Below are 11,996 nucleotides of genomic sequence, written 5' to 3' on the forward strand. Positions count from 1 at the left end.
AGGTAAATGCAGCAATCTGTTCACCTGCTGGGCAGCCTTGCTCCTGTAAAAATATCTGCTGCATGGGTTATTCAGAGCTCACACAGTCCTTGAAAATCATTATTAGTTTGCAGGTATGACAGAGATTAAAATAATAATAAATAATAATAATAATAATAATAATAATATGAGAAAGGTCTTGTGCAAATAAGAGTTGAATACCTTGCTCCGACAGGAAAAGGTGATGGATATAAAAATGATGCAGACTACTTTGTCAAATGATCAGACTTTTCTTTTATTAGCCTTTCTGTGTCCCTGTGCTGTTATCCACTTTCAGGCATGAGTAAAGGAGACTGGTGTGGCAGTTTTTGGATTTTTTATTTTTTTATTTCCATGAAGACCACAAACATCCTTTTTAATTCAGTGTATTGGGGTGTGTGTGTGTGTGTGTGTGTGTGTATGACTGTGTTTTATGTCGTTTTAACCAGGCTACTTAACAGGATGCAAGTTTACAGATATTTGCCAACTTGTATGTCATGCTTTACCTACCTAAATCAGATTACTAAAAATCTGTGTTTCAAAGTGTTTCTGCCCTATATAGACACGCAGTGACAACACCACACTCCTCATCGTCACTGTTGCCACTCAGGATAAGCCTTGGGATAGACAGATGATGGATCATGTAGGCCTCGATCTCTTATCCTCTTGTGAAAATATCGGAGTAAATCCAAATGCAGACTCATGTTTCAGCAGCAGCGTAATCCTGCTGGTGGGCGGGGATGGATCTGTGAACTGGCTGAGCTTCCAACCGCTGACATTTTTGGCACTGCTGTGTGCAACCATTCATCTGCTCTGGGCAATCGTCACTGTGTCCCCTTTAGACTTGATTTAAGACCATGAAATGTGACCTTTATGAGCATTTTTGGACAGCCCCCCCACAAAATAATCAATATACAAAACATATACATCAACTCAGCAGCCAGTTTGAGTCAAGCATAGTTTTGTACCTTTATTCAAATACTGCATATTACTGTGCTGTATTCTGGCCATTATGTAGAGAGATCAGGCAGTTTTACATGCAATATTTTTCTAAATAATACAGCATACAATAAAATGTTAGCATTTGCTTTCCCAGGTGAAAAATCTTGTTGTTGAGAGGGGTGCTTGGACCCTGCTTAGGCCCGAATAATGGACAGAAAATGGACACATAGATTCACATAGATTAATATTTCATTAAGTTATAATACATCTTCAAAATGTAAAGATGAAAAGGTCAATCTTGTCTTCTAATATGTTGTCTTCTTCATATCACATTATTCAACGTTGATGCTTGGGCTATAGGCTACTTGTTTATGCTACAGTTTATGCAGTCTAACGTGTTAACAGTGTTGATACTGTGTGTGTGTGAAATCATTTTATGTGTTGCAAGTAGTGAAGGTGCTAATTTTTGTAAAGAATGTTGTGATATGCAAGTTTTTCTAGTGTAGTAGCTAGTTTTACTTGTTGCTCACACTGTATTTTTGTAGGTGTAACTTTGTGGTAACTGTGTGTTGCTGCTAATGTAAAACCGTACGTTGAGAGTGACTGGTAGAAAATGCTTCCACACTTAAATCTCCTCAACTGAGCTTTTTGTTTGTCAGACCTTCATCAGAGCATACATGAATCAGCACTGGACAGGCATGCAAAAGTAACTAATCGTATTCTAATCGTGGCAGTGTGCAACTGTGCACAACCCTGGTAGTAGAAACTCTACCTCTTAAGAATTGCAGTGTGAAGCTGGAGTTTCTAACAGGGTTTCAGGGTTGTGCTGCATATTGCCATCAATTAGAATGGGATTGGTGACTTTTACCTTCCTGTCCATTGTTGAATCATGTATGCTTTGATAAAGGCATGATAGACCAAACGCTCATCTTTTCTACCAGTTTGGACTCATTGATGTTTCTAGCGCTTTGTCAAGATTAAGTCGTAAATTAAATCATGATTAAAATTCTTTGCGCAGTCTGCATGAAAGGAAAAAGTTCTGAGATTGTGCATCACTGTCCATTGGTACCATCCTAGAAAGTGAAGGTGTCAGTGAATCGTATGATTTTGGGTTTATATGTTTGTTTGACTGAAGGATCACCGTAGTTAATCGTTCTGTACTTTGTTCTCTGTTTTGGATTGTGTCTCTCAGGTTCAACCTTTGGTAATGTTTCAGCAGACATGTTGCTGTATTCAAATGCAGATTTATTGGCACTTTCTTCAGAAAGTCCAAAATTTTGCAGCACACTGGTATCGTTTATATCCACTGGTGTTATTTTCTCTCTTCCGTCCCTGGCCTCCTCGCCTTTTTCATGTGGTTTACCCTCGTTTGGTTTCTTTTTTGTTATCATTTGTACCTTCACTTTATTAGAAGGACATAGGTTCATTCCACGGATTGCCAATCCTGTGTTAAAAGCAGTCACAGAAGTATCATTGTTCATGTCCACAGGTGTTATTTCTTCTCTCCTCTCCCTAGCCTCCCCTTCTTTTCCATGTAGATTACCCTCTGTTGGTTTCCTTTTTGTTATTGTTTGTACCGTAATTGTATTAGGATGGCATAGGTTAATTCCCACTGTCGCCGATCCATTATTAAAAGCAGTCATACAAGTATCAGAGTGTGGCGGTGGCATTGCAATCAAAGGAGTTATATTTTCTGGCTGAGGTGCCAGTTGAGAGGAGGAATTAATCTCATCATCATCATCTTGTTGATAATCAAATCTGCAAACATATGGTATGACATACTTAGGCAACCTTTTTTGAGAGGTCACAGCTTTGGATGAATCTTCCACTGCTCCGTACTCTACGTGGTCGCAGCCTACATATGTGGAAAGTCCATCGATTTCTGGCTTTAAAGGGCATCTCTCTTCAGCTGCTGCAGTGGAAGGTTCGCCTGTGCTTGATTCCCTGTCAGAGTGTTGTAGGGCTCCATGAGGAACTTCTGTCTTCAAGTTAAGTGTGTTTTCGAAGGGTGAGCTTCCTGTCGGTTCCACAGAATATATTTTAGGAGAGGAATCTACACATGTGGACCACACAGGAGGGCAGGTCTCGATGGTTGCCACATGCCACTTCACATGGGCTTCCACCTGTGGAAAAAGCCTGTAAGGCTCTGGGAGCAACCTCTCGGTGACAGATGTTAAACAGATGAGCTTCAGATGGCCATATTCTAACTTCTTGGTGATACCATTTCCTTCTATTGTCGTCTGAATTTCACCACATTCCCTCGAGCTCCTGCCCTTAATGTCACTCCTATAAGCTTGATCTTTATGGTTTAATAAGCAATGCCCTTCAGAGTTTTGATCTGAATGCTGGTCCCCCATTTGCCTCATTTGTTCCATAATTGAATTATTTTTTTCTTCTAGTTTTACTTTTGTTAAACCTTCTTCTGTCTGCTCTTGTCTTTGTTCTTGCCCATTTGTAGTTTGATTTCCTTTCAACTGCCATCCAACAGATTTATTTTTGATTTGCTTGTGTTGGTTTTGTTTGTGAACAGTTTGATCCAGTGCCTGTTGGTGCCATCTTTCATGACAAGCCACCCTCTCTTTTATGCAACCTGTCACCTTTACTCCTCTAGATGGCTTTTCTTGTGAACATTTTAATTCATGTCCCTTACATACAGTGGCCATGCTCTCAAACCTCTCCATCAAGGAAGACAGGAGAATCCCTCTTCCAATGACTCTTGGTTTGATTGGCTGTTTTTTCATATTCTCTCCCTTTTCTTTTTGCTCAGCCACGGCAAACTTGGCTATGATATCTTTCACGCTACCCGCCTTCTTCAGTCCTTGTTCTCTCCTAGTCTGGTCCCTCTTGTGAATGTCACGCTCACTGTCTTGGCAGTGGCTCACTTTACCTGCCACTCCTCTGCTGGAGGACAGAGATCCTACCTCCCTTTGGTGGGTGATGGGAGATTTGGGTGTGGACCGTGTGAATTTGGATTGGAGGAGCTGGAATGTGGTAAGGCGCCGGTGTATTAAGCCTCCTTCTTTTTGATCTCCTCCCCACCTGCTAGGCAATCTGTTGGGAGTGGTGTCAGCAGTCTTCCTGTGGGTCATTTTATGCTCTTTGAAGAGCTGAACAATCGTACAACTTGTCTGAAGCTGAGTCTGTTTCACTGAAGTCTCAACTCTCTGATCAGCCAAATCTGTGTTTCTTTCAACTCCAATATCCGACCCTGGCTTCTGTGGGTTTCTGGCAGTCAGCTTGGGCAAATCCTGTGTCAGGTAATGCAGGAGACTCTCCAAAATCCCTCGGAGCACAGGGCGGCAGTTGCGGTCTCTAAGCAATTTCCTTAACATACGTGCATCAGGGCTGATACTGCTTTTCCGAGAATCTGGTCTATAGAAAATAGAGGACATGCAATAAGGACATTAATCTTCGTAGCCACCTGCAGCTGAACATACCTAAATAGCTACGCATATTGATAGCAGAGTTGACAGATGATTGGCAAATCTTGAAATATGCTATTGCATGAAAATAGTGGCAGTGCTGGATGTGTAAAATGGACAAAATCTCTTAATAAGGTACTATGTGGTTGAGGCAACAGAAAAACAATGCCAAAGTCAAATGAATGAGAATTGTTTTGCCTTGGTTGACACATGTATTAAGTATAAAGAGCAAGAAAACCTGAGTAGGGCAGGTGGAAGAAGTGAAGAGAAGGTCAAACAAAAAGGGATTTTCAACCCGGAGGCCAAACAAAAATCAGTGTAGTTGCACCCCTACCCCCACCCCCCATTCCCAGTGAAGCCTTTAACAGAACTAAACATATTTAGATAAATTGTACCTAAACACTGGATTAGCTGTTTTTATGTTATTGTGCTGTTATTTTGCTCCTTGCTGTTACTGTACTATTTGGAGTTTGTCTGAAGATAGTATATTTATCATTGAAGTACTGCATTCTTTTATAAAGGTGAAAGAACAGAGAAGCTTAGACAGAAATATAGTGCTTGTGTTTTTTTTTTTTCATGTTGTAAAACCGTACTATTCTTTTTTAATTTTTTTAATAAAAAACACTGATGGCACCATCCTATAAAATAATTTTGGGAAAACTTGAGGAATATATACCTTCTAAGGTCTAAATCTCTCTCGACCCATGTAAGTCAATCTCTGGAAATGACTATCACTTAACTAGAGAGGTATTAGTTTTTGGAGCATAGTGAATTTGGCCTTTTACAGTGACCATATTAACCCAGTCGCTGACTTTCAAAGACTACACTTGAACTGGATAGAAGTCACCCCACTCCTGCAGCAAAGTAGAGTACATCAAATTTTCAGACTTTAAGTGCTCCAGCAGAGTTAACTTGTTATAGGTGATTAGTTCGGGGGATTGCAGAGAAGGGTTGTGTAGGAAGAAGAGGAAATCTGTAGAATTAAGGTAGCAGAGAAGCTGTCCATCAAAACAAATGTTACCGTTAAGATAAAGAGAGACAGGCACTTCATGCGTAATATATATCCAAATCCATTTTAATATTTATATATATTAATATTCACCATGTAATGGTGGTTTCACAATATAGTACACTGATACCTGATAAGAGCATCACAGTGCAAGTAATAAATGATCACAGTAGCAGATAAAATGATTACTGTTCTACAACTCAGTAATGTTATGCATACAAGTTAAATTCAAAATGTCCACCACATGTTGCATGCATTCAAGCCAAGATAGACTGAGATTAAAACTAGTGAAACTTATAGTGGACAGAGATATATCTATAATCATTAATCATTTAATCTTTATCAAAATTTTGCACAGTGTTTTGATTAATCAGATCCTTCATGACATGACATAAGCATGTGATTCATGTTAATACAGGTTAGCTTTAGACAAGGAAAAGGTCAGAGAAGGAAACTGTCTTTGTTTGTTAAATCCAAGAAGTAAACTAGTTTACTATTCTTAGCTTAAATAAAAGTTATAAATACTGAAGAATTTAATTCAACCCATAGCTCTTTCATATACTATCAGGTGGAGTAATAGAGACAAGTTATTCCTTCCCTGCCACCAACAGAGCATTAAATTTATGCAGACTGATTGCAGGTGTAGCCCCTGAGAGATGATCTTACAGGAAAGCACTTATGAGAAACAAAGGCTGAAAGTCAATACCCTAAATGGTCTCCCTTTTGATGTTCCCCTGCCTCACACCTGCAGCGACAGGTGCTTCAACTTTTCTAATTGTGTACAGAAAAATCAAGATGTGGGCAAGAGACGTGAGGAGAGGAGAAGACAGAGTACCACTTATGACTATTGAGATCAACCAAGGAGGACTAGTGGGTAGTGTGGGGCAAAGACAAGCAGTTTGACAGTCATGTGCAGTTCCTCTGATAGCCAGAAGGGTTCAGGCCAGTGAAGAGCAGGATTACTTGTCTATGCACTTCTCTGCAGATGCTGCTTTGTACAGCGCCTCTCCCAGTTCCTCCAGACGCTCTCTTTTGTCTACATCCTGGTATAGGACTGCGGGAACCTGATTCAGGCCATGCATGAGGCCATATAAACAGCCTGCGATCAGGCCTGTGGCTTCACTCTCGCCTAGAAAAAAAGCATTTTCACAAATTAGCAGTCTGTATGTTTTATCCATCTGTGCTTTTAAATATCTTGTAGGTCCTCACCTCCATGGAACATGGCTCTTTTACACAGTTCAGCCCAGTCACTCCCTGCTGCCAGAAGGGCATCGTAGGCTATCATGGGGGCATCATGACCTCTGCGGCCCGCAAGCCCCTCTGAGCTCCACCGCTTATACATCTGTGTGCACGAGAACAGAGCAACAGCAGCACACTGTTCCTGTAAGGGGCTCTGTTGAGGTAAAAACCGTAAGCTCAGCTTTTCTTTTTGTGTATTTATCTACATAGCAGGATTTACCTTGTCCGTCTCTTCAGCATCATAGCGATCAGGGAACAAAGGTTTGTTCTGTCCATCCTTCTCTATCTCTCTCTCTTCCAGGTAGAACTGCCACTTGGCCTCAAAGTAGAACCAGTTTTCCTGATACTCTGAATGCACAATCACACGTATAGTCATGCTTTCTCAGATACATGTGCATACATTATAAATTCAGTATATAACCTTATGTATCTACAAACACATTGACAGCACTCCATTTGTTATGTTTTTTTTTTTACATTAAGTTTAAAGGAACAATTCACCCCAAAATCAAAAATACATATTTTTCCTCCTACCTGTAGTGCTAATTATCAATCTAGAGTGATTTGGTGTGAGTTGAAGAGTGTTGGAGATGTTGTCTGTAGAGATGTCTGCCTTACTTTCAAACATAATGAAACTTGATGGCACTCAGTGTGTGTTGCTCAAAGGACCAAAACAAATACATTTGAAAACTCAACAGCAATGTCTCTTTCCAGAGATTATGACCTGGTTACTCAAGATAATCCACAGAGCTTGTTGTAAGCAGTTTCATGGAACTAATTTATTTTCACAAAACTTCACCTGCCAACCAAAGCGTTCATATATTTATGGACGAGAGACTCATGGTCATGACAGAATGAGATAAGCATTAATGGTGTCCTCCTTGACTGAGCTTTAACATTATCTAGCTGGTGCTAGGTGAGCTAGTAGTACATGCACGCTTCTTTCTGCACAGTCATATGTTGCGGGGGGTTGCTCAGTAGAAAGAGAATAGTTCCTACATGAAACTTTTAATAAGGTAAGTGGATTATCTTGATCAGGTCATGATTTCTTGAAAGTGACATCGCTGCTGACTTTTTATGGATATATTTTTGGTGCTTTGAGCAACACAAGTCAAGTGCGTTCTAGTTCCATTATATTAGAGAGAAAGCAGGTATCTCTATGGCCGATATCTCCAACACCTGATTTTGGAGTGACCTGTCCCTTAAAATTTCATTTTACCTAGAAAAATCAGTTGTAAAACTATGTGCCCTTTTACACAAACACAGTCTGACCTGCCATGTGTCGTATGGTCTTCCTGCAGTACTCCTCAGCTCGAGGGATGACCTTCATGAGCTCGCGGCCCCAGGTCACAAGAGGTTTCCCCTGGATGGCAAAGGATGCAAACAGTGCCGTTGCCATGGAGCCTAGGAAGCCTGAAACCAAGAGTGACACCACAAGCCACAACGCCAAGTGTGTCTGTTAGACATAACTGCTGACAAAACTCACTAATTAAGTAAGTTTTCAATGTTCTTGTAGATAAAATGTAATACGAGATAACAACAATAATTAGCCTTTAGCTGCCGGATTTGTTTTGATTCGTTAAAACTGCCAACACTGTCACCTGTTGGGTGGTTGTGGGTCATTCTGCCAATCTCAGTGCTGACCTCCACCAGGCTGTCTAGTCTGTCAGGTTGCCAGTATCTCATGCCCACACACATGGCCTTGGCAGCTGCCCCAAACCCAGACCCTGGACATGGCACATATCCAGACTCACATTTTTAAATACTGTAGTTATGTTTGTTTGAAATTAAAAAACTATATCAAAAATCTCCAGTGACCTTTTTCATTGAAGGGTGTATGCCAGGCGAGCAGGAAGTTGTGAGGTTTGAGATGAACGCAGCCCTCCACTGTGGCAGGATCAGGGGCTCTGCCCTGAAGAGACACCATGGCTTCAACATAGAGACGCACCAGCTCCCGGTAAAGATCATCCAGACACCAGTAATCTAGACACAAACAAACACACACGCACACACACTCCGTGACTGAGAGTCATTCATGATTGGTATGCAAGGCGAGATGAGTGGTGCTGCAGTGGGCTAAGTTTAGCCTCAGCCTGCTACACCACAGATTAGGACCAGCATGCCTGCGGAGTGAGTGGAGTCATTTCCACACTGTGAGGTCAACTGGGATCCACGAGCCATGCGGCTAGAATTTGTTTATGTATGTGCTGTCTGTGTACGTGTGCGCGTGTGTGTGTGTGTGTGTGTGTGTGTGTGAGAGAGAGAGAGAGAGAAATAGAGAGAGAGAGCCTATGTTGACAATGAAGCAGTGCCGCTAATTTAATGATCAAGGATTTTGATGAAAGACAGACTTTCACCCTCTTGACTGGACTCTGGTTCAGATTCTGTTACAGAGGTTGAGGGAGGACAGACCTGAAGTTCTGGTTTAAATTCCAGTTTGTAGGATTTAGGGGGGTCCATTGACTGAAATAGAATTAATAGAACAGAACAGAATAGAATTTTTTTGGAGAGATAGAGACCGATATGGATAATTCAGCTCCTGATACAAACTTCCTGAACAATGAACATGGAAGGAATTTGATCCAGGTTAAATTTCACCTTCTTGAAATCTGCAATCCTCACCTCTAGATATTACTAAATCTTGGAAATTGCTTCTTTAATCTAAGAACTTTAATCTCTGTTTCAGATAAGAATATGTAACAGTATTTCTGCTGTAACATTTGTCTCTGCACACTGTAATTCTGTTGTCTGGTAAAATAATAATAAATAAATAAATAAAATTACATTAATGCACAAAAACACTAACAACACTTACGACATCTATTCCACTCCATAAGTTTTTTTGGCTGGTGTGTGTGTAGGCATGCTGGATTGTGGCTAAATAGAGCCTTCTAATCTCAATAGATGTCATCACCATTTCACAGGCCTGCTGTCATTGGCTTTTAACCACGTCTGCAGCCAAACATGATACTGGTAGATTATGGACGAGTCTGACCTGCTATTGTTCAGTGAGGGGAGCTGAGGATCAGCTTTTCCAAAGTAGTCTATTTTGGACTTTTCTGTCCCGGTAACTCCTGGCAACCCTGCGGGGGCTTGACATGGCATTTAAGTGATTTGTGGTAAGGCCTCTGCTTTGTCTTTGATGACCGGTTGCAAGGATGGATTATGGTTTGTCAGTAGGTTTTGTCATTTCGAGATGGTCTGCCAGTTGGTGATTAACAGCTTCCATTGAGTGTATAGAAGAGGCTATTCTGGTCCCTCTAAATGTAGAGGCCAGCTGGACTGGTCTGAGGTTGTTTGGACATATTAGGCTGTGTATATATATATATATATATATATATATATTTTTTTTTTTTAACAGATAAAGAATGAAAGATTTTGAGTGACATTAGAAAAAAAATAGATAAAAGGTCAAATTAAGTTTTGATTTGATAGTTAACATTTCAAATTAGAAGAAAGAAGCAAACAAGTGTGTACTCTGGCTATGATTTCCACTTTCTGATCTGCCTCCAGACAATCATGAGTCATTTTTATCATTCTTCTTGACATCAATCCTAAACATACCCGTTATAAGTGCTTCTGCTGTGGTGATGTGCATCAGTGTTGCATCACTCAGGGGCCAGTTATCAGGGTCAAGTCTTAGGGCCCCAAGTCCCCCCAGAGAGGCCAGCTCCTCTTGGATCTTCTTGCCTGAGGTGCAGCCTTCCCAATGGCCCTTTCTGTAGCCCAAGGCATCACCAACCGCACCCAGAACCATGGCTGCCTTGAATTTCTCCATGATGCCGGGCTCTGCTCACGTTAGCTCTCCCAACAAAAAAAGATCTTCTCTTCTCTTCGCTTCTCTTGATGGTTCCTGGCACAAACTTGTGCCAAAATATGAACTCCTTTTAACTGTAGGTCTCTCAGTGGAAAAAACGTCAAACTCTTATGTCCCAAAACATCCTGAAGAACTTCAAGTGGCCTCACCAGCTCTCACAATGTTGGATAGATTCCCGCTTGATGTGGAGCTCCCACAGTTGTCCGTCTCCACTACATAACAGCTCTGCCACCTTCTCAACCTCACAGCTCTCGTCTAGTTTCTCATCAGTTGTCTCACACACAAACACTGTCATTACCAAGGGCGGCCGTGCACACACATAAGAAAGCACCACGTTATCAGTGTCTTTGTGTTGGGCGGCAGGGAGTTCAGCTGTGGTCAGGTGTCTCCTAAAAAGGCAATCCCCATGGCCCTGAAGCGTAAAGGCTGGATGGCTGGGTGTGGAGTGGTAATGTGGGGGGGGGGTTGCACTGGATGAGATGCTAATGTGCCGCTGGGCTGGAGTGCAAACTTGTCAGCTGGTGCTGGACCTTGTTGACATCCCAGCCGCCCCGTGGGAGTAGGGTAAGAATGGAGCATCATCTGCAGTCCATGAGCCTGCCTCCTGCTTTATTGAAGCTCAGCTCTCTAATCTTTACCCCGCTATTTTAAAACTTCTTTATTAATCACCTCCTGACATCAGTTTATCTCCTCTCCAGTTATGTGCACTGCATCCAGGAGTTCCCCTCCATCTCAGATTCTTCAGTCTTCATCTCCTGCCTGGATTTTAACAGTTTTGAGATGATTTTATGTTATTTCCAATCCTTTATTTTTGAATGTATCAGCTTGTGAATGTCGCCCTACACATACTCAGAGTAACAGTAGACAAAGCTCTACCAGAGGAGCCAATGATGATGATGACATGTAGCAGGAATGCAACCTGATAAGGGACAACTGTTACCAAGCTAACATTTTACATTCACTCTCAAACACACACACTGTAGGGCCGTGGTTCTCAGCAGTGTTTGTTTCATTCATTACTGACATTTCGTTTCTATATTTCTGACATCAGTCAGTGTAAAAACCTGCTGACTCCTGGGCCTCGATCAGACAGACACCTCTGAATAGTTTAGAGGAGAGAAGCGTAAGTGGCTGGGTGAATTCAGTATTATCATTTTGAACTTTTTGTGGTATCAAAAAATATTATCATTTTAGATTTACAAAATACTGTTGATTCAATCCAAATGAATTATTTAATGAAGTTCTACATAAAAACTTGCAAGATTAGCTGCTGACAGAGGTGGAATCAGAGACAAAGACAAGCAAATATTGGAGTCCTGAAATACTGAAGTCCCAAGTCTAGTCTGACCAATCTTGTATCAAGTCCCAAGTCCTACACATCAAGTTTCAAGTCTTAAACAACAAATAATGCTCTCTTTACCAAGTGTAGTGCCATACAAAAAATAGTGCTTTAAAAAAAAAGTGTGACAACATAAAAAGTAGTGCTGACATTGCACTTTTATAACATATAGCACTATTAACAAGCACCACAACAGCATTAATTTTTATT

The 11,996-nt window shown here is 41.1% G+C and overlaps 1 protein-coding gene across 1 annotated transcript; it reads right to left on the minus strand.

Moving 5' to 3' along the window:
* Positions 1-398: 398 nt before the first annotated feature.
* On the minus strand, positions 399-10,881 carry adprhl1 (ADP-ribosylhydrolase like 1). Its single transcript, XM_042492500.2, has 8 exons — positions 10,195-10,881; positions 8,449-8,613; positions 8,232-8,357; positions 7,903-8,043; positions 6,851-6,978; positions 6,601-6,733; positions 6,355-6,520; positions 399-4,332 (listed from the first exon to the last, which is right to left on the minus strand). Exons 1-8 carry the CDS (start codon positions 10,406-10,408, stop codon positions 2,034-2,036), a joined length of 3,372 nt encoding a protein of 1,123 aa, XP_042348434.2. The 5' UTR covers positions 10,409-10,881; the 3' UTR covers positions 399-2,033.
* Between the last annotated feature and the right edge of the window lie 1,115 nt (positions 10,882-11,996).

This window comes from Plectropomus leopardus, chromosome 1 (assembly GCF_026936395.1).
Source record: "Plectropomus leopardus strain MGB_pleo_1.0 chromosome 1, ASM2693639v1, whole genome shotgun sequence".
Classification (NCBI taxonomy): domain Eukaryota; kingdom Metazoa; phylum Chordata; class Actinopteri; order Perciformes; family Serranidae; genus Plectropomus; species Plectropomus leopardus.